This window comes from Centroberyx gerrardi, chromosome 23 (genome assembly GCF_048128805.1).
Source record: "Centroberyx gerrardi isolate f3 chromosome 23, fCenGer3.hap1.cur.20231027, whole genome shotgun sequence".
Taxonomy (NCBI): domain Eukaryota; kingdom Metazoa; phylum Chordata; class Actinopteri; order Beryciformes; family Berycidae; genus Centroberyx; species Centroberyx gerrardi.
In genome coordinates, this window is record NC_136019.1 from 1745874 (window position 1) to 1773734 (window position 27861).

The following is a 27861-nucleotide window of genomic DNA, read 5'->3' on the forward strand; positions in this document are numbered from 1 at the left end:
ATCATTATATATTTTTTTCTGTCTTCTTTTTGAAGTACAGACGAAACTGACATGGTTGGTAAATCTCAGTCATACGATTTATTCATTTATTTATTGATTTATTTATTTATTCTCCTGTGTTGGCTTCAAAATTATGAATGTGTGCTGAGGGACTTCTCTGGTCGCAGGGTGAGGGACGGGGAAGATAATGTTTTCATATGCTGTAAGAAATGGAAAATAATAAATAAAAAATAATGAAGCTTTATTGTTTTTTTTCATCCATTAGAAGTCAGAAGGAAACTGAGAGACAGAGACACTCATTTAGTTTTATTCTATAACACTGAAGACACTGAAGAAATTATTGTAAAATGATACAGAAAGTACCGAAAATCTACTTTTCTCAGCTCTAAGTGTGTTAGGAGTGTGACTTTTACACACTGAAGGGCAGCAGTGGCGACTACAGGAGCCCAGGAGGGTCAGTTTGGGGTTTTTTGGGACAAATATGGAACAAGAGGAACGTTTCCAGCATGAGAAACGTCTTGAGAACTGAAACACTCACAGCCAGTACAACACACAGTGGATGCGCTCAGTATAGAGGTTACTATAGCAACGGCTGTGGAGCCAACATGGCCGCCAGTGAAAGCTGAACACACACACACACACACACACACACACGCTGCTCCAAACCTGTTTGAGAAATAATGCACTGACAAATATTTACACTACAAATTCATTTGACCTCTCCTCACACACACACACACACACACACACACACACACACACACACACACACACACACACACAGCACCCTGAGGACAACAGAGGACACACACACACATTCATATAGAGAACACAGCATACAATACTTTTACTGAACAAACATTATGATCTCTGTCTATTTCTTTGTCTCTCTCTCTCTCTCTCTCTCTCTCTCGCTCACACACACACACACACACACACACACACACACACACACACACACACACACACACACACTCAGGCCCGATGACTAATGCTGTACCTCCAGCAGTGACTCATACTGGTTATTATATGAGAGATGATTAATGAAACAATGATTTGCGTGATGTAAGCAGCCGTGAACCAGCGTTAACCAAGCAGTAAGGATGTTACTGCTCACTGTGCCCAAAAAAATATTAAAAATAAAAAAACATTAAAGTGAATTCGGTTCGATTTGTCCAGATTTTCTATTCTGGGAGCGTCGGGAGGTTTTCAGGTCAGTGTAGTGAGCGGGAAAAGAGAAGATGAGTTCTGAAACAATCGAGCGAGCATCATGGATTAAAAAAAAAAAAAAAAAAAAAAAAAAGGGAAGCTTTCGTCAGCGGTTCTCAACGTGGGGTCCGGGGTCCACCAGGGGTCCTTGAGGGGGTTCTAGAGGGTCCCCCAGCAAACCGATGAATTATTAAACTTCAGCATTATTTAATTTACAAGTTAACACAGGTAGAGAATGTAGAAGAATGATCATAGTTTCTCTGTTATCTCTCTACCTGCAATACAGACAGACACGGAAATCTGGATAAAATCAAATCTGACAAATCTGACAATAAAAAATATTCTCAGATTTGGTGTCCGAGAGACAAAATCTCATCAGACGGGGGTCTAACGTGGACTAGATTCGGGGTCCTTGATATGAGAAAGGTTTGAATCACTGTTGCATTTCAGCGACTTGCCCTCATATTTAAAAAGTGCTGTCATTCGTTATTTTTAAACTGCTGCTGTCGACGCCGTCCGTCATTCTGTCACTTTTTCCAAATAACAGAGAAGAAAAGTGTTGGATTTCTCCGGCGGCCGGACAGGGAAACCTCTCATTTGGTCTGAAGCTCAGGACTAAAATATCTGTTGGGTTGCAGAATGTTATGTCACTGAAAATGCATTATTAGCTCAATTAACCGCAGGCTGTGACTGGGAGCGAGAGGGCTACAGCTAAACCCAACACACACACACACACACACACACACACACACACACACACACACAGCCCTAATCCCTAATAGTCGTCACTGAGGTTTGGATCAGATAGTTTCCAGCCTCAGCGTCGCTCCGGCAGGCAGCAGCAGCCGAGCGCCGACACTCCTGACTCACAGCCGGCTTTACAAAGTTTCTCTCTCTCTCTCTCTCTCTCTCTCTCTCTCTCTCTCTCTCTCTCTCTCTCTCTCTCTCTCTCTCTCTCTCTCTCTCTCTCTCTCTCTCTCTCTCTCTCTCTCTCTCTCTCTCTCTCTCTCTCTCCTCTCTCTCTCTCTCTCTCCCTCTCTCTCTTCTCTCCTCTCTCTCTCTCTCTCTCTCTCCTCGCAGCTCTTCAGTTTGCAGCTCGGTTTGTCAGTTCTGTCAGTCGGCAGTCTGTGGATTAACGCTCGGTGTCTCCAGCAGGCTGAGGAAGGAGACAGATCTCCCCACGCCTCGGTTTGGGGGATTAAAGCGGGTCGGCTCAGTTCAGTCTGAACCGAAAAAACTTCCAAGACCCTGAAGTGAACACGACTTTTGTTCACAGAAGATTACGTGTCGGTGGCACGGGAAGCTGTTGAAATTCTGTTTTCCCAGCAGGAACGGGTTCCCTGAAGGAGACACGACTGTAAACAGGAGTCACATTAAAGTAGATCAGAGTCAGCTTCACTCGAGTCCCAAGTCAGTCTCAAGTCTTGAGGAACAAGTTTCAAGTCAAGTCTCAAGTCTTAATGCAGATTACCAAGTCAAGTCCAAGTCAAGTCCATGTCATTAATGTCAAGTCTCAAGTCTAAATGTAGAACAGCAAGTCAAGTCAGAACAAATCAAGAGTCCAGTATCAATTTAATATCTTAAAGAAAACTAAATATCTAGGACTTTTCAATGCAATATGGTTTTAATAGGATAAAAACTTGGTAAGAGCATCATGAGTTTGATTTCTATAATCAGTTTCAACTTCAATAAATTCAATCATTCCATACAAATTCAGAAAACAGAATTTAAATTCAGTCGTCCGCTGGAACAAATCTCATCACTTTCAATCTGAGTCATTTACACAAACACAAGATCTCAAGTCAAGACTTTAGAAACCTTTTCAAGTCATCAGAGTACAAGTCAGAGTCAAGTCCCAAGTCACCAGAACCCAAGTCAAGTCCAGTCTCAAGTCTTCTCTTCATGCAGCAAGTCGAGTCGAGTCTACATAATTTAAAAATAAATCTGCATTTCAGAGTTTGTGCTCATTTCACGACTTTTTACCGGATCATGTTCTGAGCAGCTGCTGCATGATGATATAGAAAGATCTGGAGTGTGTGTGTGTGTGTGTGTGTGTGTGTGTGTGTCAGTCTTAACCATGTCCTCTGATGCCCCATATGTGTGTATCTGTGCATGTTCATTTTCTATTATGCACAAAGTGTGTGTGTGTATGTGTGTGTATTTCTAACCCAAGTAGGTAGGTGGCCCCGACTGTTCTGCGAGCCAGCACACACACGCACACACACGCACACACACACACACACACTCACACTCACCATGGAAACCCCAGTTAAACTCCCTGAGGAGCCTCTGTCTTATTTACCAGACAAACAGCCGTAAACATGTGTGTGTCTCTTTGTGTGTGTGTGTGTGTGTTTGTGTGTGTGTGTGTGTGTGTGTGTGGACCCCCCACATTGATGGCAGCACAGGAAAGTATTGGAGCTGATTTCTAAACAGAATTAGCATGAAAAACACGTAATTTCTGGCGAACATTCGGTGTTAATTGAGCCAAATAAAGTGAATAAAAGTTTTTAAAAAGTGCCAGAATCTCCTTCAGCCTGTCTGAGCGAGCGAGCGCCTGCTTTTAAACCAAAGAAGAAGAGAAATGAAGTTTACTGCTCTCTTTAAAGACTGACTGAGCATCGCTGGGTCTGAGTTACCATGGAAACAGAGGGGTGGGGGGGGGGGGGGGGTAAAGGAAAGTAATGGAGAGAGAGAAAGAAATTAACAGGGAGAGAGAAAGAAGCAAAGACAGAGAGAGGGAATGGAGAGAGAGAGAGAAGCTGAAAGAAAGAAAGACAGAAAGAAAGAAAGGATGAGAAAAGAAACTCAGAATAAGGAGAGAAAGAAAGACAGAGCAACAGAGGGAAAGAAATTAAAAGAGTTGAGAGAGAGAAAAAGTCGAATTGAAAAGAGAGAAAAAGAGTGAATTGAAAATTGAAAAAGAGAAATAAAGAAAGTGTTTGGGAGAGAGAGAGAGAGAGAGAGAGAGGAGGAAATGAGAGTCACAGATTGAGGAAGACAGTGTGCTGTCCTTTGACCTGAACTCTGTAGAAAGAAAGAAAGAAAGAAAGAAAGAAAGATAGAAAGAAAGGGAAAGAAAGAAAGAAAGAAAGAAAGAAAGAAAGAAAGAAAAGTCCCACAGTATTTACAAGAGCTTGCGATTTTGCAAAATTACCACCATTTTTCCACATGAATCGGCCAAATCGTCGACTTTTTTGCAACACGGTCTCATAATTTTTTGTGAAATGACCAACTCTGAGACGCAGATTATGTTTCAGATTTACGTTCCTCCTCCAGTAAAGGATTCTGGTCCGACAGCAGGAACTGGACCGGGGCTGCGGTCGAATAGTCAAAAAAATACGTCCTAACTCCTATTCCTAACCACTTTTCCTCGACCTCGCTGGAAAACGTCATGAGGTCAAGGAAAGATGTGAAGGAGAATTCATAAGGACTTAGGAAAAGACAACCGCGGTGCTAAGAGAATCCGACTGCACTGACACTAGGCTGCGTAATTATGCGACGGCGGATGTTAATGACGTGGGTCTGCCGTGTCAAACTACAATGTTCTGAAGATGGACTACTAAAAGCATCTTAGATACTTCGCCCCGTATAAGCCTATGCGTATAATAGCTTAAGAACCACCACACAACTCAGTAAACACCTTGAAATGTTGACTTGATTGTGCTTTGAAGTTGTTATGGCTGATACAGGCCTTTATTAAGGTAAGGGTTTCAGCATCTGTGACTGAAGTCAAATTAATTAATGATATTCCTAAAGGCCGGCAATACAACAACGCTCAGAATGAAGAAATAACTAATGCAAACTGAGCATAGGTTATGGCATAAGATGGAAAATGCTTAATAAGCAACGGTAACTTGTCGGTCATGATCGTTTGTTTTCGTGAACGGCCGAATGGTGCGTCGCTTTAAATGTTGCTGCCGCAAGGAATTGTGGGACGGCATTATCTCCTTTCCTTTCGTAAAGGATGGTCCAGTGTATCCTATGCTAAAGGAACTAAGTTAGGAAGCATTGAAGCACCTTTCCTTAGCATGTAGAGGATTCGAACAGCTCTTATCATGGCTGCCACTTAGATACTTCCGGGTCATTTCACTCAGTTAGGAACCTTCCTAAGCAAAAAAGACAATTCGACCGTAGCCTGGATGTTCCCACCTGCTGGTCACATGACAAGGTTAGCTAACGCTTCAGTTCAGCAGCTAAACAGTTAGCTTCAGGTTAGCTTCAGTTCAGCAGCTAAACAGTTAGCTTCAGGTTAGCTTCAGGTTAGCTTCAGGTTAGCTTCAGTTCAGCAGCTAAACAGTTAGCTTCAGGTTAGCTTCAGTTCAGCAGCTAAACAGTTAGCTTCAGGTTAGCTTCAGGTTAGCTTCAGGTTAGCTTCAGGTTAGCTTCAGTTCAGCAGCTAAACAGTTAGCTTCAGGTTAGCTTCAGTTCAGCAGCTAAACAGTTAGCTTCAGGTTAGCTTCAGGTTAGCTTCAGGTTCAGTAAATGAAAACTTGTTGTCATGAGTTGTTGTCATCCGCCCCCCCGACCTCCGACCTCCACACTGACAGCATGAGTCAGTTATAAAAGTTGACATTTTATTGAATTCAGAGCCGCTTGGTGGATCTCATGTACGCCGAATTTACCAGACGACCCTAACGATTCAGCGAAGGTCAAAGGTCACGGTCTACAAGGTACGGATGTTTTCCAGTAAGCAAGGCGGCATTAAACTGACAGATTTCTGAATGGAGTCTGGTGTGACGTTCTCTCCCATACCAACAGAGACAGAGAGAAGAAGAAGCATTGTGGCTAGACTGGCGGTTAGAGAGACTAGGGCTGGGCGATAATTCAATATGAATCGATAATCAATCGATATGAAGATATTTTGATATCGTGACACATTTCTGCTGTCTGAATTGATGATGACAAGCAAATTTTACTTAAAAACTCTCATAAAATGAGGCATGGTAGGAATATTATTTGAATATTTCTGTTTTGTGTGACATCACACCTAACATTACCATTCGGTTCAATGAGATGAACATTAATTTGATTATTTAACGTGATTTTGCATACATGAACCATATCGTGACATATATTGATATTGAGAAAAATCCTTATGATTATCATGATATTGATTTCAACCATATCGCCCAGCCCTAAGAGAGACCGTTCAGTAACCAAGAGGTCGCAGGTTCAAACCCCCTGACAGACGGGACGTCCCGCTGAAGTGCCGTTCAGCAAACACACCGTTTAAAAAAAATGTCTGCTGGCATGAAAGTGAAGCTCATTAAGTGTTAGTATTAAAGTTAGGAATCATCTGATGACATTTGCTTATAAATTTGTTCTGTTTTTGAGGACAGAATTATTCAGGATTTTCAAATATTGCCCGATGAATTCCAGGTAGAAACATTTTTCCAGCATGGATACACGGTGTTTTGAAATAAAACCATTCAAATGTAAAATGTTAAAAGGTTAAAGGAGGGTTGTCATCTTCAATTGCTGCCTGAAGAACAGGCGGTTACGTAAGGAAGGCCTTGAGCACAACACAAACAAAGTCACGGCCAATACAGAGAGCAGAGAGCAGACGGGCTGAAGGAGGTTCGACTCTCCCTTCAGTTTCATCTGAGGGAAACATCAATGATCAACTAACAGATTCTGTGAGCCGCTGCTGGAAAAACCAACAACTTTCACTTCAAGCTAGTCTAGTCCGAGGTGAGTTTCCTGGTCAGCCGTCATGTTGTGGATGAGCAGAGTCCGGTTCATGGCTGCAGGGCCTGAGCTGTCTGGAAACCTCCTTCCTGTCTGCAGAGAACCAGCTTTACACTTTTAATCCACTGAACTGTTTCACTGTCACTTATTCAGGACTGTGAGACCTGCAGTAATCCTGCGGTTGAATTCAGGTGGAGATTATACAAATATCACAGCAAAACTATAAGTCACAGTAGAGATATTACAGCCATGATGCCACAGGAGGTGAAGTCACTGTAAACTCACTATAGAGCAACACACACACACACACTGTAAGTCTCTATGGGAATATTATAGGAATAGTATAGTGATACAACAGGAGACAAAATACCGTAAATTACTATAAACTCACTATTGAGACCCACAAATCCTCTGTAAATTCCAGCTGGATTACTATAGGAATATTATAGTGATACCATAGGAGATAAAAAAAAAACATAATGCACAATAAAGTCACTGTAAACCCACTATTGAATATGACAGACTCAATATAAATGCTCATTATAAATACCTATAGGAATATTATAGCAATATAAGGTTATAGGAATTTTATACTGATGCCACAGAAGATTAAAAAAAAATAGCATAAAGTACAATAAAGTCACCATAAACTCACTACTGAGCACCACAGACACAACTGCAGTCCCTATGGGAATATTATACAAATATTATAGGAATATACTGTATATAGGAATAGGACTATTATAGTGATACCACAAGCAATAGAAATAAAGAAAGAAATAGAGATAAAGTCATGTTAAACTCACTATTGAGCACCACAAACACACTATAGGAATAGTATAGGAATATTATAGGAATACTATAGCGATACCATAGGAGATAAAAAATACCATAAAGTACAATAAGGTCAAAATAAACTCACTGTTGTTTACCACAGACACAGTTTAAGTCCCTACAGGGATATTATAGCAATGAGGCATCGCAGACTCACTATAAATCACTATAGGAATATTATAGGAATATTATAGTGATGGGGCACACACACTATATATCACTATATGAATATTATAGAAAGATTATAGAGGCTGCTTAGATCCCTGACTCTGCAGCTGTACTCAATCCAAGCCGCTGTGGAAAATTAAATGCAGCCTGGCGTGCAGTGCATCGTATTAAACAGTCTGTTAGATAGCATGGTAAACCTGATGCAATTTAACTGAGCAACCGTAACCGAAATCATTACAGTGTATGAAATACACAGAGAGAGAGACAGAGAGAGAAATGTGGAGTAATATTCATGTGAACTTACCGGGGGAAGCGGCTGAGCAGGCGCGGGAAGCTCCAGCACGAAATCCCGGTGGAAATATAATAGAGTTTTCTACAAAACAGCGTTTATTTATTTCCCGTTTCCCCGTTTGGCATCCAAACACACCGAGCACCGTGCAGCCCGCCGACACACTGACACCGGCTGGGAGAGAGAGGGTGTGTGTGTGTGTGTGTGTGTGTGTGTGAGAGAGAGAGAGAGAGAGAGAGAGAGAGAGAGAGAGAGAGAGAGAGAGAGAGAGAGAGAGAGAGAGAGAGGAGGAGACCCGACCAGCCTACGCATGCGTGATGATCACTCAGGTGGAAGGGAAAGTACTTCCTCTTGTGCACGCCCACCTGCTAGGACGCACGCACACACACACACACACACACACACACACACACACACACACACAGAGGGAGGTTAGTGAATTTTACATTGACAGAGGAGTGGAGGCGGTTTAAAATTAACGAAGATTCACTGTCTGGAGTGAGGATATGTGTGTGTGTGTGTGTGTGAGGAGGGAAGCCTGTCAGTGTGTTTTTGCCAAGGGAGGGGCCGGCAGGAGCTCTTATCTGACCCGCACACACACACACACACACACACACACACAGTCGTTTTTATCCCTTCATGTGTGAAACTTAAAGGGGATTTGATGAGTTTCTTCCCTCCTGCTCTTATTAACAGGCTGCTTCTGTGAAAATACAACAGATTCTGGAATCCCAAGTTGGATTGAAACTGAACTGACAGTTGATCATGATGTGTTTAGGGTAGTGTGTGTGTGTGTGTGTGTGTGTGTGTGTGTGTGTGTGTGTGAGAGAGAGAGAGAGAGAGAGAGAGAGGGAGAGAGAGAGAGAGTCTTTGCCCTGTAGTGAGAAACTCATTGCTTTCCACTTTGCTGTTGAGATGTTTGGGAAAATTATCCTGGATACAACACACACACACACACACACACACACACACACACACACACATACACACAAATGGCTGCTGGGCACACACACACACACACTTGTCCACAAACACTAATACAACAAAAAAACACACATTGGTCCAGATAGACACCATGCAGACACACACACACACAAAGATATAAACACACACTCACAAATTCACATACTGACAACACACACACACACACACACACACACACACACACACACACACACACATGTTCTGTTGCCTGGTGAATAATCACCTCCACTTAAAGTTAATCAGCAGAACCAGAAACAGACAGCAGCTTCCCTCCAAAATCCGTTGTACGCTCCACTGCTACTCCGACTGCGAGAAAACCTTTAAAATAAACCTGAACGATGGAACTTTTTAAAGGACAAAAGGGAACTTAAAAGAATTCTGTGAATTTTCTGTAGATTGTCCTGTTGGTCAACTTCCTGTTAAGTGATGAGACACAACAGAGAGACTAAAATCATCCATGTGTCCCCGGTGCTCCATGCTAACACTTTAGCTAACACTTGATCGGTTCCATGCTAACACTTTAGCTAACACTTGGTAGGTTCCATGCTAACACTTTAGCTAACACTTGGTAGGTTCCATGCTAACACTTTAGCTAACACTTGATAGGTTCCATGCTAACACTTTAGCTAACACTTGATAGGTTCCATGCTAACACTTTAGCTAACACTTGATAGCAGGTTCCATGCTAACACTTTAGCTAACACTTGATAGGTTCCATGCTAACACTTTAGCTAACACTTGATAGGTTCCATGCTAACACTTTAGCTAACACTTGATCGGTTCCATGCTAACACTTTAGCTAACACTTGATCGGTTCCATGCTAACACTTTAGCTAACACTTGATAGGTTCCATGCTAACACTTTAGCAAACAAATCTGTATCATTTTAGTCATTTTTAACTCTAACTCTAACCCTTCTTTTTAACAAAATAATTCAACATTCAATAATCTATAAATAATAAATATACCTGGAAACAGTTTATAGAGTATCCTATTAATAATTAAATTGTATAGCCTACCTACTTCTGAAACACTGAGTACTTCACTACTTTTAAAATTATTTTCTATAAAGCACTTTGTAAACTCTGCTTTTAGTTAAGCGATATGTAAAATGTTATTACTATCATTTTCAGACACTTTTACACACTGGACCCTCTAGATTTGCCAGATATTAAATAATGAACTTCAGTTATTGATGTTTTTCCATCATGGGCGTTTAGTATTTTGGAATAAACGCCTCATTAACACAACAGATGAAGGCTGGCTGATCCAGAAATGAATTTACCGTCAGTGTTCAGTTTTCCAGGTGATTTCCAGAGACAGTTAGTTTAAACTCTCTGTCTCTGGAAATCACCTGGAAAACTGAACAAGACTCTGAACACACCTTAAAGAAAAAAAATGTGCATACCTTTTTATAATAAGGACACTCATTTTCCCACAAAACAAAATCACTCATATCTTTATTCCCAGTGTGTTTAATTGGAAAATTTGAAATCATATACACATTTCATGTACATTCTGCTGTTATATTGGACCTGGTCTCTTTTAAAAGGTTCCCTATCATATTAGAATATATCAGAAAGGTTTTATGATTCCAGCCAAAGAAACAAAGAGACATTTTATTAAGATTGCAAGACTAAAGTGAAAAGCAGTGTAGAAAGTAAAGTAAAACCCACAGTAGAAACCAAACTGTCAGTGGAAAGCACCTGGACTTCACGACACAACACACACCAATACAAATCTAACGCTGGTGCAAGCATTAAGTTACAAGTGAACCCCCTCAGCTGTAATATAATACATCTAATGTAATCCTGTTTAGGGTTTTACAATTCACCGTTTCACTGACATATAGTCTGATGGTTCAGAATCAGGCAGAAACCCATAATTCACTTCCACTTTTATACAAAGAAAAGAGTCATATTTTTGCTCATAACATGTTTTAATTGGTCGTTTTCAAATCATACACACATTTCAAGCATGAGGAATTAAACCACGTACATTTTGGTCCTGGTTTGGAGTGTACAATCATGACAAAAACTGATTATTTTTGGTCCCACTGGTAGAAATTCGTAGAAACATTTGGTACAAAAGCAGCCGAGGAAAAGCTCAAACGTTCCCCATCGGCTGGAGGGAGGGCGAGGGGAGGCGTTTATTGCACAAAACTGACACAGTTGTTGCATATCGTTGCTGTTGTTGGCGTGAGGTAGAGCAACACCAACAACGAGACATTCATACAGGTTCAGAAAACATCGGTACAGGATGAAATGATGAATTTATTTGCTGATGCAGAGCGTTCAGGTTTCAGTCTAAACATCTCGGGGAAATATCTGAGCTGGAAAAAGGGGGAACGACGATTTGGAAAGGCATTTTAACATCGGCACAAGTGCAAAGAGTGCAAGTGGAGTGTATATATATATAGATATATAGATATATTTATGTATTTCTGGAGTAGAAGACTGGTCTCGATCAGAAAAAAACAAGAAAAAGCAGCACATTCGCTCAATATTCTCAATAAACCTGGGGATCGTTTTCTCATTTGTTACCAAGATATTCTGGGGTCACATGATTTAGAAACATGTCTTTATCAGCGGAAAAGAGTGGAAAGAGAGCGAGTGAAATGTGCTGGAGGTCTTTATATTGAACTGGCACAGACCTACTGATGGGAAAGAGTGGCAGTGAAAAAGCCTCAGCAGAGTGCAGGTTGGTCTTTGGTCCTGCGACAGTCTTGTATGTGAACGTCTTGTAAAAAGCAACTATCTCAAAATCACCCGACAAATATAATGACATTTTCCTCCAATGAACACACGCAACATTAAATCCTCCAATAAAACAAAGACAAAAAATCTCTCTCTTCCACTTCGTGAACCTACAACGATCCCCAAATCCCTAAACTAGGCTGACTGTCCTAGTAGTTCTTCTATATTTGAAACATACTGAATGAAGACATTTTTGGAAACTCATCAAACAGCAAAGATGGTCAACGTGGGCCAACGTTTCTTTGGTCGTAGAAACTGAACGGACTCAACTGGAAACTCAACTGGTTTCTTGAGTTTCTTGCAGTGTGAAGCAGAGCGGGAACTGACCAGCAGCCGCCACAGAAGTGCTGGGGAATCTTTACTTTACACTTGGGCAGGTACCCAACCATCAATTGGAGCCCTAAACCTCTAGTTGGCTGGTAAAATAGTGAAAGTGGCTGGTAAGTTAGTCTACAGGTAACCAACCATTGTTTGGAGTCCTATTCTCTCCTGAACATCCAGTTTGCTGGAGTATTTTAGGGTGTATCGGTCACTGTGGCTAACCGACGCTCACGTTATTTTCCTACTCTGTTGTGAACACAGTTTTAGTCCCATTGAAGTCGTATTTGCGGTGGGAGTTGGTGGCTGATTGTTCAAAGCGCCCGATGAGGTTGCAGCTACAGAACTGATGGGTGAAGTTGCCCAAAAAGATCAGCTGCAGCTGACTTTTCTGGGCCGTCAAACAAGTAAACAAGGCAACTGTGGTCAACATGGGCCAACTTTCTTTGGTCATAGAAGCTGAACGGACTTAACTGGAAACTGGACCGGTTTCTTGAGTTTCTCACAGTGTGATCCAAAGCGGGAAATGACCAGACAAGTACTGGTAAATCTTTACTCTAGCAGACACTTGGGCAGGTACCCAACCATCAATTGGAGCCCTAAACCTCTAGCTGGCTGGGAAAACAGTGAAAGTGGCTGGCAAGTTAGTCTACAGGTACCCAACCATTGTTTGGAGTCCTAGATATCTAGTTGGCTGGTGTATTTTGGGATGTACCGGTCACCGTGGGTTTGAAAGTTCAAAGAAAGGCTTAGTGCCTGATGATGATGCAGCTACAGAACTGATGGGTGAAGTTGCCCAAAAGATCAAGAACAAGGAAACCAAGGCAACCATGGTCAACATCGTCCAATGTTTCTTTGGTCGTAGAAACTGAACGGACTCAACTGGAAACTCAGCTGGTTTCTTGAGTTTCTGAGTGTGAAGCAGAGCGGGAACTGACCAGCAGCCACCGCATAAGTGCTGGTAAATCTGAGTTTACAGGTAACGAACCATCATTTGGAGTCCTGAACATCTAGTTGGCTGGACTATTTTAGGATGTACCGGTCACTGTGGCTAACGGACGCTCATGCTATTTTCCTACAATGGCGTGAAGGCAGTTCTAGCTCCAGTGAAGTCAGATCTGAGGTGGCCGAGGGTTTTAAAGTTCAAAGAAAAGACTTTGCGCCAACTTTTCCGGACCGACAAACAAGGAGACAACGCAAACGTGGTCAACATCGTCCAATGTTTCTTAGGTCGTAGAAACTGAACGTACTCAAGTGGAACCTCAGCTGGTTTCTTGAGTTTCTGACCGTGTGAAGCAGAGCGGGAACTGACCAGCAGCCACCAGACAAGTTCTGGTAAATCTTAGTTTATTCTACAGGCAACCGACCATCATTTGGAGTCCGACTCTATCCTGAACATCTAGTTGGCTGGTGTATTTTGGTTTGCACCGGTCACTGTGGCCAACGGACGCTCAAGTTATTTTCCAACCCTGATATTAAGGCAGTTTCAGTCCCAGTGAAGTCAGATCTGCGGTGGCCGAGGGTTTTAAAGTTCAAAGAAAGGCTTAGCGGCCCTCACAGAGGATTAGACCCACAGCGACACAGAGGCCCCAACCTCTAGGTGTGTGTGTGTGTGTGTGTGTGTGTCCTTGCTATGTAGGGCATAAATTGGAAGTGATTGAGGTGGATCTGGGTACATATGTGTGTGTTTTGTGTGAGTGTGTGTCCCTGTTAAGTAGGTCATAAGTCGGTGATTGAAACAGGGTGTGTGTGTGTAGATGCAGTATATATGTGTGTGTGTGTGTACTTGCTATGAGAGAGAGAGAGAGAGAGAGAGAGAGAGAGAGAGAGAGAGAGAGAGAGAGAGAGAGAGAGAGAGAGAGAGAGAGAGAGAGACCTTTAGTCCCAAACATTTCAAGACCTGGGAATGATGAACTTCCTTATTCAATAATTTATCCAGACTTTCTACGCCAAGTCCCTAAACATTTTGGCATCTGCAAAGAATTTACTTCCCCTTCCCAGGATTTTCTAGACTTTCCCAGACTTTTCCAGACTTGCATAAGAACCTCAGGGCCCATGAAACCCATTCAAAACCCACAATATTTATTTCTCTTCAGGTTAATTAAAGAAACGAATTATCTATCTAAAATTTTAAAGACACACAGCCGTCCAAACATTTCAAGAAAAGATCAAACTCCCTTTCCATACTTTTCTAGAGAAACTAGTTCTCTTTTCATGCAATTCCCAAACATTTCAAGACTTGGAAGTGATAAAATTTCCCCATCCAATACTTTCCAGACCTGAATAAGAACTCCAGGGCCAAGGAGACCCATTCAAAACTAAAAATATTGAATTTCCCTCTGGTATAAATCAACTACCTTCCTTCCTTCCCATCTATTTATCTAGAAGACACCCAGTCGTCCAAACACTTCAAGACCTGGAACTGGTCAAACTCCCTTTTCCAGACTTTTCCAGTCCTGAATAAAGACCTCAGGACCCATGAAACCCATTCCAAACTCCCAAATTAAATTCCCCTCTGGCATAAATAACCTACCTACCTACCTACCTAGCTAAAATCTCAAACCTACAGTCATCCAAACATTTCAAATGCTGAAAATGATCAATTGCCTTTTTCCCAAACGCACCGCCATCCATCTATGATAGCTCAGGTGTATTTTCTTTTGGGGGGGGGGGGTTTGTTGTTGCCTGCAGGTCAGCTGTCCTCCAGCCAGGACGGGGCGTCCAGGCTGGGATGGGCGAGTTCTGCTGCCTGCCGGAGGTTCCGCTGCAGGAATTGATGACAGGAGGAGCTGTGGGACGCGGCGGCGCTGTGGAGCAACAGCAGCTGGGAGTTGAGGACCTTCACCTGGAGAGAGAGAGAGAGAGAGAGAGAGAGAGAGACTTATGGTACATTTTCACCGGGTCGTCATTGGACAGGGAGGGATTACGCTGCTTCCCAATATTGGCCGCTTGATGGGCGGGCCACTGAAATAACGTAGGCGGAGTCCTGATAGATGATTGACAAGTGCTTCCCTTTCCCTGAAACATAAACACAAATTCCTCCCAAATATTAACACCCAATGTAACGTCTTCCTGGGTTTATTTCAAACTTGGGACAAACAGTAGTTGTGTAGAAGCTGGATGGTTTGCAGCCTCGTTACGTTCATCTGACACGGACCGAAGGCTGCAGCCGATTGGACGAACGCACCGCTCGCTGGGCGGTCCTTGGTTTCAGTTTCTGAAAAACTTGGCGGCTTGTTCGGAAGCTTTCTCGTATTTCAACAGTCCACTGAAATCTGTTTCTGAAAATATTTGATGTCAGAAATCGGCCGTGCAGCTGCTGGATCTAGATTCATTTTAGATCTATAATGGCTAGTTTAAACGTGTGTTCATGAGGTTTAGGAGTTTTGAGAAGCGCGAGGCATTCTGCATCGCTACCAGAATGCATTGCACTGCCGCTTACATAGAAAATGAATGGGAAGTGTGTAAATGTTGGTAGTGTAGGTGGCTGAACTGCAAAAATAAGGCCCAAAAAACAATTAGCAGCACCTGGAGGAGTGAGTAACTTGAACTTTAAATCCTCATCCTCTTCTTCAACAGCAAGCAGAGCAATTGCCAACTTTCTGTGCTCCATTTTGATTTTCAACAATGTTAATCCCTTAACTGACTTCAGGTTAGCTAGGGCCTTTAACCTCTTGCTCTCTCTGTTACTGGCGACTGCCTAAATCCCTCCCTCCCTCCCTCTCCTCCCTCTCACCTTGTTCTCCTCCAGCAGCTTGAGTTTGACGGACAGGTCGTCTCTGGTCTTCTGGTACTTCTCCCTCTGGTTCTGGAAGGTTCTCTGGGCCTGTTCCAGTTTGGGCAGGGTGTTGTTGTCCCGAGGGCCCAGGTTCAGCTCCTCCAGGTCGCAGCGGTACGCATCGTACTCGATCCTAGAGAGAGACATGGAGAGAGAGAGAGAGAGACTTGAACTCAAAGTTTCCACGGTCATGGACAGGTAACTGCTAGAAATAAAGGCAACAACTGGAGTAAACGAGGGATACAAAGTGTAAATGAAGAGTTTAGTTCCAAAGAGATCTCCTTCAAACAGAAATACCAACCTGACAAAAGTGACAACTGCTCTTATAAAAAGGACAGGAGGTAACTCAGGTCCTTGATTGACTAAATGAACAACTCGCACCCCTTAAGTAGCTTCAACCTGAGGAAAAAACTTGTTTTCCACACTGTACGACATCGTCACATCCATATTCTGTTTCTGCTTGTTCCTACAGCTGGTTATAGTGACTGAAATATTCAAACCCAAGTCGCTGCTCCATTACATCAAATGGAAGAAAATCTAGATGTCTTGTGCTTCATTTTCTCCACATTTCCCTGTAATTCAGCCTGACATGTTTGGTGTCTTTGGAAACCTTGGCATCCGGACTAGAATTTAAAATAAAGTTCTGTGGGTTTGTAGAGTCGGGAACTTAGTCCTTGGTTGACTCAATGAGACACTCGTACAGACTGGATCCTCTAGATTCGACACATCATGTTCAGGTAAAAATCTTTTGGGGTTTTCTTGGGGGGGAAAATGGATATCCAGTATAGCTTTTTGGAAATGAACATCAAATGTAGTGACTCACTTTGGGATCCAGGCTCAATACGACTAAGAGACGGTGTGTGCTCCACCCACCTGGCGGCCTCGTACTGCTTGACGTTGATCAAGGTGTCCTCGATGGTTTTATTGATCAGGGTGTTCATGTCGGTGGTGAAGGAGTTAACGGCTGTCGTCAGAGTCTCGCCGCTCTTCGACAGAAACCTCTGGGCCTCTGCGTTCAGACCAAACTCCACCTGAGGGACAGATCAAGGAAAACAGTCTGAAAAGGGGAAATAATCTGTATATTTTGGTGTCAAAGGCAACAGAGAGGTATTAGTAGCAGTAGCAATAGCAGCAGAAGTAGTAGGAGTAGTATTCTTGGGACTCACATGCAGTGTTGGTGTTTTGAGGCTCAGATCGGCGAAGGCGTCCCCCAGGGTCTTCTGGGTAATCGTGACCTGAGCCAGCTGATTGGCCAGCGTCTGGGTCAGCTTGGTCACCTGGTCGTAGCGCCGGCGGTCGTCCAGCAGCAGCTCCAGACGAGGCTCCAGGTCCAGATCCACCGTGCGAGAACCACGACCCATCTTCTCTGACAGAACCTGCCTGGTGCACTGCGGGGGGGGGGGGGGGGGGACTTCCTGTTAAAGGCTATGACACAACCTCAACGACTGACCTTATTCACACAGCAGCCATTTTGAGGGTTGGAAACTCTACCCAGAAGATTGGCAAATATATAAAACTATAGTGTTACTTCAGCTCATAAGTGAAGACTTCAGATAAACCTAACAGTTATCAATTTAGCTAACGATCTCAGGAATAACAACCACAACGACTGGTTGAATTTAGCAGGGAAGTTAGTTAGCTTACTAGCTAAGCTACTAGCTAGCTACCGACACTACCAGTCAACAGTCTGGACCCGCCTGATTGAACGTACGATGTTTTTCATTCTCTTAAAGCCATTTTGATCTAAAGGCTTCTGCTTAAATGCTTGAAATGTGTTTCTGAGACAAATATAAATGAATGTTGAAAAAAGATTGTGTTCTTATAGTGCAGCTACAGAATTATATTTCTACATGTAGCCTAAAAGCGTAAAATTATTGCACTTTTTTCCTGCTGACAGTGTTCACAAGCCAAACACCAGAACTATGACTAGCTATAACATTTGTATGGTTCGATGTTAGCTAGCAGGTTTACTAGCAAGCTAAGCTACGTCTCGTCTTGTCACCAACATGTTAGCTTCCTACGGAAAGTTAACATTTCAAACCAGGAAGTTGTGCCTGGTTTGTGTCGAAGGGATGCTGGGTAATGTAGTGTGGTAAATATAAATATATTAAATCAAAAGTTCTATCGCTAATCTCTCTCTGCTTATATGTAGTGATGCTCTCTCTCTCACCTTATACGTAGTGATGCTCTCTCTCTCTCTCTCTCACCTTATACGTAGTGATGCTCTCTCTCTCTCTCACCTTATATGTAGAGATGCTCTCTCTCTCACCTTATACGTAGTGATGCTCTCTCTCTCTCTCTCTCTCTCACCTTATACGTAGTGATGCTCTCTCTCTCTCTCTCGCTCACCTTATACGTAGTGATGCTCTCTCTCTCACCTTATACGTAGTGATGCTCTCTCTCTCTCTCTCTCTCTCACCTTATACGTAGTGATGCTCTCTCTCTCTCTCTCTCTCTCTCTCACCTTATACGTAGTGATGCTCTCTCTCTCTCTCTCTCTCTCTCACCTTATACGTAGAGATGCTCTCTCTCTCTCTCTCACCTTATACGTAGTGATGCTCTCTCTCTCTCTCTCTCTCTCTCACCCTATACGTAGAGATGCTCTCTCTCTCTCACCTTATACGTACTGATGCTCTCTCTCTCTCACCTTATACGTAGAGATGCTCTCTCTCTCTCTCTCTCTCTCTCTCACCTTATACGTAGAGATGCTCCACTTGCGGACTCTCTCCAGCTTCTCGCTGGCCAGGTTCTTGTTGCCGCGGATGACCACCGGCCCACTTCCTGGTTTCTGAGGGGTCACTGCTGGGTCTGGAGGGGGTCAAAGGTCAACGATGAGTTACCATGACAGTGTAAACTTAAAAAAAAATCCCAACAGAGACACTGAATTGGTTGATGTATTGACAGATTGTCTGATATTAGAAGCACATGGGCAACGCAGAATAAATCACATTCTATTGTTCAGTTGTTTTTTATTCTACTCTACTCTGTTCTACTCTCTGTTAATGACGTGATGTTTTAATTATCTGTACATTTGCTTGTTTTTTCCGTTTATTTTATTCTTATTTCTTGTTTGTTCATTTTTTATTTATAGCTCCAACTTTTTGTGACTGTTTTGATAATTGCTCTATAAATAAAAGGTGATGACTCTACTCCACTCTTCTCTATTGCCGGTGCTTCACCTTCACTCTGTTCCGTTTCCGTGGCGATCTCTGGGCTGGCCTCGGTCGGACAGGAAGTGACAACGTCGTTGGAGTGGTTCCAGTTCCTGTTTGCTTCCTGTAAAGAAAACCACATGAAGAAGACCGTCAAATCTCTCTCATGTCTCGGGAACAGCAGGTTTGTGACTGGAAGGTTTGCTGGTTCAAATCCCCAGACCGGCTGGGACGGTCTGGGTGGGGAGGGGGGGAAGGGAACGCACTTGTTCCCGAACCCGTCAACACCCAAAGCTGTGAAGCTGTGTAGAGTCTACAGTGTTTGTCTCCATGGTGATGTGACGTCACATGAGCGTTTAGAAATCTGACCGAGTTTCTGACTTAAAGGACCGATCTGTCACATTTTTCCTTGCAGCAAGATGGAATTTCCCACATCTCATTAGCTTTGACTCCTGGATCACCAACGTTACAAGCAGCCGACTGTAAGGAGGTCAAAGGTCAGAGGTCACAGTTGTCACCCTGACAACAGATGGGAGTTAATATTCCCCTTGATCTGAGAATGATCATGATGATGGAGAAGAGTTAGAGGAAGAAATAACAGGAACCAAACCCCCTCCTCCCCCCGATCACCGTGGGAACCACAACTCTCAGGAGCCAATCAAAAATCTGAATCCCGCCCCCCCTGCCCCCCCCCCCCCCCCCCCTACAGATCATAAGGTGAGTCAGGTTGTCATGGAGACGATAGTTCCCCACTGCCTCCTCGCTCTCCTGTCATTGGCCGGGGGTCAAAGGTCACTGGAACACTCAAGACAGGAAATGGTCACCTGACACAGATGAGACGTAACGACGGCAGGAGTTCACACACACACACACACACACACACACACTACTGTCATCTCCAGTTAAGACAGATTACAGACAGGGAATCTCACACTGGTCACTGTTAACCTGTGTGTGTGTGTGTGTGTGTGTGAACTCCTGCTGTCATAAGTCCAGTTCCTAAAAACCTTCATAACATTCCCTGAACACTGAACATCACTTCCTGGAAAAATAAAAACATGGAGGAGGAGGGACACACTCTCACACACACACACACACACACACACACACACACACACACCACCTGTGGAGGGGGGGTTGGTCTGGAGGAATTCAGCTCAAAGTTGTTGTGTCGCATCGAAGAGACAGCAAGGCATGTAGTGACGCACACACACACACACACACACACACACACCTAACCATACTCTTTTCAAAGGTTACAGAAGCTGACTTGTGACAAGAAGGTCGCTGGTTCAAATCGTGCACTTAAAGGGAAAATCCACCTAAAAACACTTTAATACTCTTAAAAAACAGCTCCAGTGCAGTTTGATATGAGAAAATGTTTCAGGATGTAAAACCTCAGCGGTAAGCGTCAGGTTTTGGTGTCAGTCCCTCAGAATCAAAGAGCGAGGGCTTCTTCTTTCTAGAGCCGCCATTTTGCACCGAGAGACGTTCAACAATCATACAGGGAGAAATCCATCGTAGAAGAAGAAGAGAGACCAGTTTCTCCACCCACAGGAGCAGGAGAGAGACCAGCATGCACTGCAGGAGAGAGACAGGTTGAGAGTTTGATTAAGGGGCGACTCTCACTTTTTCTAGACTGAAAAAACTCTCGCTCTGTTATCGTTATCTCCCTCTCAACCGACACGTAAAAACCCGCAGCTGAAAGTTCATGCTCCTTATCTGGAGGCTGTTGAAAGGCATTCTGGGAAACGTAGGAAATCTCTGACTGCAGTAGAAGTAGAGGAGGCAAGTTGAGGGAAAGTGGCTTCACCGAAAAATAAATAAATTACAACATTATTCATCACAAAAAGAACTGGGATGCATTGAACATCACAGGTGAATTTAGCCGGTGCGATCCGGTTTTAGGCTAAACGCTAAAGCAGCAGGTCTTCGAGGGTTGCAGGTTCAAATTCCAGACCGGCTGGGGAAGACAGAAGAAGAAGAAGAAGAAGAAGAAGAAGAAGAAGAGAGAGAGAGAGAGAGAGAGAGAACGCTTAGAAGAAGGCGAGGGATGTAAACGCTGGCTGGCTAGCTCCAGGTACAGGTGAGTCACCAGCTGATGACATCATCACTACGAGCACGCCCGTCACCTGGCCTGACAGTCAGACAATCGCTCTGTTAGCCGCAACAATGGACGCCTTATCACACACACACACACACACACACAATGATTCCCATCCATTGCAGCCGTGTCAGTGTTTACAGCAGGTTGCTAAGCTGAACTGATAACATTGTTCCAGTTGTTAGCTAGCTGTTGCACACTGTTCCCTTTCTTTCATTTAATACGTTGCATAACATCTGTGTGAGAAATATCTATTGAGAGCGTATGAATCAACCAGCTGTCAGTTAGATCTGTATAGCATACTGATAATAGACTCAATCAGTCAATCACTGATGCTCCACTGAGAGAGAGGAGGAGGATGTGGCTGCTAACACTGTGAAAGAGTGAGAATGAATGACTTTATGCTAACAGCTGTGTTTCTAAACGTACAACTTCTCCATCTCAACAGAACTGATCAGACGGTTAATTTCTGTCTGTTTCTGACTGAACTGATCATTTCATCACTGATCCATCTGATTGATTTAGTGTTTAGATAATGTCAGCTTGTTAGCTAGCTAACCATAGCATCTGGTCAGCTAACATCACTGTCTTGTTGTTAACACATCTGATTAGCACACTAGCTAACGTAGCTAGTAGCAGCTAGCGTTAGCATGTTCACATTAACATCAGTGTGTTTGCCGGCTAGTTAGCTAGCTAACAGTTTGTTCAGGTTAACTGAGCTGACTCTTCTCAAGCTACAACTCAGAGTGTTTTGGAGTAGAGACTAGGGCTAAAGACAAGACAGTTTACTGTGTCACAGTAACCAAATCCACCTTATCACACTATTCACTTTTACTGAGAACGTTACTGAATGGATCTACAGCCACACCACAACAAGCTGACTCAGCTGCTCTCTGCTTCTAGCTGCTTCTACAGATTTACACTTTATTAACTAACACACAGTTCTCTAACAGATAGTTCCTCCATGTGAAGCATGGAGGAACTATCTGTTAGAGAACTATCTGGGCCGCTCCCAGGTCTGATGTGGAGAAAGGTTTTGAACGTGGAGCTGGAACAGATCCTGGTGTCCAGTCAGCCTTCCTCTGATTAATTAAGATTCAAGAATGAGTTTTGTGTAACAGTAACATTTGTTTTGAAAATTCATTTATATTGAAACCTGCTGGATTCAGTCAAATAAAGCAGAAGCAAAGGCCAGAATGACAGAGCTTTCTCTCCAACATGGCCGACGTTCTTCCTCAGGTTCTAGATCGGTTCTCTCCATTGGCAGCAATGTTAAGAAGCCATGTTGGTGAAGAAGGTCTATAGATAAATAATCCTCCATTTCATGTCGTCTCACCCTGGGAGGAGTGACCTCTGTGACCTCTGACCCCTCCTCCTCCTCCTCCTCTCTGGACGGGATGCTGGCTCCTCCTCTCTGCTCCTCCTCCTCCTCCTCCTCCTCCTCTCTGGACGGGATGCCGGCTCCTCCTCTCTGCTCCTCCTCCTCCTCTCTGGACGGGATGCCGGCTCCTCCTCTCTGCTCCTCCTCCTCCTCCTCCATCATCATCCTGCTCCTCCTCCTCTTCCTCCTTTATACACATAACAGAAAACAGCCTTCAGCTCCGGTCCGTACACTGTAGTTTAACCACGGCAGATGCCAGTGGGATTCAAACCCTCCACCCTGCCAGTGTCGGTGCCTTGCTCTGCACAGGGAACTGAACTCTGTTTCTGTAATATCTGACTGTGTAATTAACTTGCAAATTTAATAAAATGTCCTTCTAAATGAGTCGAAAATGGAATAAAACCTGTAATAATGTTCTTCCTGATTCCTGTAATACATTATTACATTTAGCAGTAATTATTACTATAATATAAAGGTGTAACTGGTTTTATTAAAACAATATGAGTCTGACGATGTTATTTTATATTGTATGAACAGCTTTTATTACATATTCAACCTGTTAAAAGTATTTTATTACATGTTTCACCATCGGCTGCTACAGGAAACTCGCTGGATCGTTCAGGATGAAACCAACAACTTAACTTGTTTTTATTTTATTTTATTTTGTGGATTGTCATTTCAGAGCAGATGGAAAATGTGTTGATGAGTTGAAGGGGGTGAGAGGTATGGGGGGTGAACAGTGCCATCTGGTGCTGAAGAAGCAGACTGAAATCTGATAACATACAGCTAAAGAGTGAAGGTCTGTCATATCAATCAATCAATTTGTAATAAAAAAAATACATATTTACCTCATCTAAGGCAGGAATTAATTAATTTATTGATTGGATGAATTATTTACTTTTTCATATATTTATTCATTTTCCAATTTATTTAGACTTTTATTGATTTATTCCCCATTTTTCTTTTTATTTATTCATTTATTTCCCCCTTTTCTCTGTGCATTTATTTAATTGCAATTTATTGATTGATTGATTGATTGATTTGACAGACTTGGTCCTTTGAAAGACATGATATTTTGTAAATCTGTAACTGTAAAACACAGCGCGGCCCTTCTGCTGTTTCTATGTGAAGCCTGATGTTCCTGTCAGTGAGCGCCGCCTAGTGTCCGGAGTCCTGCACTGCATGCTGCTGCAAGATTAAAATGCATCAGATCCATGCAGAGTCTGACTTCACCCACAGAGTTATGTAAAGAAGAAAAACACAAAGCCTTCTGCAATCAAACTACACAAATAAATGAAAGAAAACATCAAGGCCTCGCTGCATGAAAACAGACGATTTCCCCAACAGTCATAACCAACAACGTTAATTCTCCATGATACATTTGTTCCTCATTCAGCCTTCTATGTTCTCTACAGTCAGCAGGGCTGCAACTAACAGTTATTGTAATTATCGATTCATGTATTATTTTTTCAATTAATTGTTGAGTCTATAAAATGTAAAAAATAATGACAAATCAGAAGTTCCCAGAATCCAAAGTGATTCTTCAGATTTCATCCTCAGTCTGACCAGCAGCCAAAAAAACAAAAGTACTCATTTAATAATGAGATGAAACTGAGAAAAGCAGCAAATCTTAACCAAGAACATATTTGGTGTTTTTACTGATAAACGACTGAAACGATTAATCAACTAACGACAGACGGTTTCAGCACTAACAGTCGGCAATCCCTGTTCCTGTTGCAGGCGACATTGCTCAGTTGTGTTGCATCAGGAAATCCCTTTCATCACCATCATGCTGAGTCACTCAGCAGGTTGAAACACTGCCGGTCAAAAGTTTGGACACACCACATTTGTCTTTATTTTTACTATTTTCCACATTTTAGAATAACAGTAAAGACATCGAAACTATGAAATAACACAAATGGAATTATGCAGCGACCAAAAAAGTGTTAAACAAATCAAAACTATCTTATATTTTAGATTCTTTAAAGCAGCCGCCCTTTGCCTTGATGGAAAGGCAAAAAGGCTTTGGAAAGAAATTCATACATAGGATCAACTTCACTATTTATATTTGTCTAAGAAACACATTTCAAGCATTTAAGTAGAAGCCTTTAGATCAAAATGTCTTTAAGAGAATGAGAAACATTCAGTCAGGTTCAGACTGGTGACTGGTGTGTAAATGTAGAACTAAAACACACAGAACAACACCGCAGCGATCCTGTGACAGCTGCAGATCCTACAGGAGTATTACTACATATTCAGTATTAAAAGGTGATTATATTATAAACTCACTACACACTATGAGTCCCTATAGGGATATTATGAAAATATGATCTTCATTTAAAGTTTTGCTCTCTGATTGTCAGCAACGTTGCCGCTCCCTGCTGTAATAAAGTCATAAAGTGTTTCCTCACAACTTTTATTGACAATAAACACACAGCGCCTATATACATATACTAGGGCTGGGCGAGTTTATTTTATGTTCTTATACCCTTTTATGTTTTTATACTTACTTTTGTCCTCCTTGGACTTTTATTTGTTCCAAATATTTTATTACTGTTAACTGCTCAGCTTTGTATTTTTTTGTTTTTATTATATTTTTGAAGCACTTTGGGCTCATTTTGTATGGAAGGTGCTATACAAATAAAGTTATTATTAATATTATTATTATTATTACTGACTGTAAGGTGGATTTGGCAGGTAGAGGTTTATAGAAACTCTCAGCACGTCCACAGGCTGGTGAGGTGAATCTATCTGCAGAGAAAAGGGAAGTCATCTCTACAGTAAAGTGTGTTTCTGCAGATGAAAGGGAAGATAAAGCACTTCTGCAAATAAACCAGGGAGTAAACTCCACTCTGCACATGAGAAAAGGAGGATCGACTCTGTTTCTGCATATAAAAAGGCGGATAAACTTTATTACTGCATATAAAAAGGCAGATAAGCTTTGTCTCTGTATATAATAAGGAAGATAAACTCTATTTCTGCCCATAAAAAGGTGGGTAGAAACTATTTCTTCATATCAAAATGTGGTGAACTCCATTTCTGAATATTAAAAGGTAAATTTACTGTATTTATGCATTTAAAAAGGTCGATAAAGTCCATTTCTGCATGTAAACAGGTTGAGTAAAAACTATTTCTGCATATTAAAAGCAGAATAAAATGTTTTGCTGCCTGGTTGCTTCACAACACACAGAGAGAAAACAGTTTGAAGAGTTTTTTTTCCGAGTTTTTTTTTACCTTCAGACTAAAAACCAAACTCCTCTTCTTCTTCTCTTCCTCTTCTCTTCCCTCCTTCAGTTTCTCTTCCTTCTTTCTCTCCTCAGTTTAATTCGTCATGTTAAACAAACTTTTTCACCGAAATCAAACCGGACTGAAGTTCAACAGGAAAAACTCAGAGTTCACACCCGGAAGTGTTTTCTGGCCGGTTTACTACGGAAGCCGCTCGTTTTGTGTCGCCGTGTTCACCGGCGGGGCGGGGCTATCGGGCTGCGGGAAATCACCCCGCCCGAACGGGCTGACCAGGGTGGCGAAACCAGTTCAGTTACACAAACACGCATGCATGCACACACGCACACACACACACACGCGCGCGCGCACACACACACACACACACACACACACACACACACACACACACACAACACATCAAGATGTCAAGTGTTAAAAATGAATTGAATACAGTTAAAAAGCATTTTAAATCTTAACTTCAGTCGTAGAGTTCTTAAAATGAAATTAAAATATGTTTTATTTTATTAATAAATATATATAAAAAATACAAAAAAATGAAGAATACAATAGCAATTTTTTTTATAATATAAACATATTGCAGCAGTTATTTCTGATAGAAATACTGTTGTTTTTCTTTTCTTTGAGTGTGTTTCAATTGAAAACTTAGTGTTGCAGTTCATTCTAACTGGGATTAAAGGTGAACTTGATAAAGGCACACACACACACACACACACACACACACACACACACACACACACACACAGTCCTGTAATCAGTAATCCAAAAGTAAGTGACACTGTTACAGGTTTAATTGATTTTAAGGGGATTTTGCATTAAGTGGTGGGTTTATGTGAATTAATGTGTATTTAAAGTTAATTTAAGGGTTTAGTGGTTCGTTAAAATGTACAAAATGTCAATAGCACTAGGTGAGACAAAGGTCAGAGGGAAAATCCATGTTAATCTTTGACAGATTGGTGAGATTTGACTACATGAACACTTTCACATTTTAATGCATTTATTACACTGAAGAATCCTAATACTATACTGAGAGAGAGAGAGAGAGAGAGAGACAGAGAGAGAGAGAGAGAGACGGAGAGAGAGAGAGAGAGAGGGAGGGAGAGAGAGACAGAGAGACAGAGAGCGAGAGAGAGAGGCAGAGAGAGACAGAGAGAGAGAGAGAGAGAGAGACAGAGAGAGAGAGAGAGAGAGAGAGAGAGAGAGAGAGACAGAGAGAGAGAGAGAGAGAGAGAGGCAGTGAGAGAGAGAGAGAGGCAGAGAGAGAGAGAGAGAGAGAGAGAGGAAACAGCAGCAGGGTTTCTTCTAAACACAGTGCAGCTTCCTGTCAAACAGGAAGTGCTGCCTGCAGCGTTCAGAACACCTCAGCTGATGAAGGGTCAGGGTTTGTGTCGTTAGTCTGATCTCATTTGCCCTTCAGATGAACACAAAGTCCTCCACCCAATCACAGCCTGAAGCCAACCTCACACCTCACCCACCTCCACTTCCTGTCAGGCCTGCTGCCATGGAAACGGAGGGGCGCTTCCACCTACCAGCCAAAAAACAAAAAGTGTTTATGCTATTTATACCAGCGAAGAAATGACTGAAGAAATAAGTTCAGCTTTAGTTCAAGTTCAACACAAAGTCTGAATAAACTGAATATACAGAGACATAAAATACATTAAACCTTCAGCGAGTGATGTCAGACCTTCCAACCAATCCTGAAGCTAATGTGTGTTATGTAGATTTCACTGAGACATAATGAGATAAACGATAAAGTGAGTAAACTAGTTAAACTGGTAAACTTGTTAAACTGGTAAATTTGTTAAACTAGTAAACTTGTTAAACTGGTAAACTTGTTAAACTGGTAAACTTGTTAAACTTGTAAACCTGTTAAACTGGTAAACTTGTTAAACTTGTAAACCTGTTAAACTGGTAAACTTGTTAAACTGGTAAACTTGTTAAACTAGTAAACTTG

At 42.3% G+C, this 27861-nt stretch overlaps 1 protein-coding gene across 1 annotated transcript; it reads right to left on the reverse strand.

Moving 5' to 3' along the window:
* Positions 1-14254: 14254 nt before the first annotated feature.
* Positions 14255-26037, reverse strand: LOC139917342 (arfaptin-1-like). The gene is made up of 9 exons (XM_078291869.1): positions 25899-26037; positions 22780-22851; positions 22620-22671; positions 19207-19303; positions 18720-18835; positions 17194-17415; positions 16901-17058; positions 15986-16160; positions 14255-15094 (listed from the first exon to the last, which is right to left on the reverse strand). The coding sequence occupies exons 2-9, from the start codon at positions 22827-22829 to the stop codon at positions 14942-14944; spliced, it is 1023 nt and encodes a 340-aa protein (XP_078147995.1). The 5' UTR covers positions 22830-22851; positions 25899-26037; the 3' UTR covers positions 14255-14941.
* Positions 26038-27861: the final 1824 nt, after the last annotated feature.

What these genes read in the sequence shown, in the direction of transcription:
- LOC139917342 (XM_078291869.1), bottom strand. Translation starts at nt 22,829, where the DNA reads ATGATGATGGAGGAGGAGGAGGAGGAGCAGAGAGGAGGAGCCGGCATC. An exon ending in TCAAAACACCAACACTGCAT is followed by an intron (nt 17,059 to 17,193) that starts GTGAGTCCCAAG and finishes TCTGTCCCTCAG; the next exon opens with GTGGAGTTTGGTCTGAACGC. An exon ending in AGCTGCTGGAGGAGAACAAG is followed by an intron (nt 15,095 to 15,985) that starts GTGAGAGGGAGG and finishes CTCTCTCTCCAG; the next exon opens with GTGAAGGTCCTCAACTCCCA.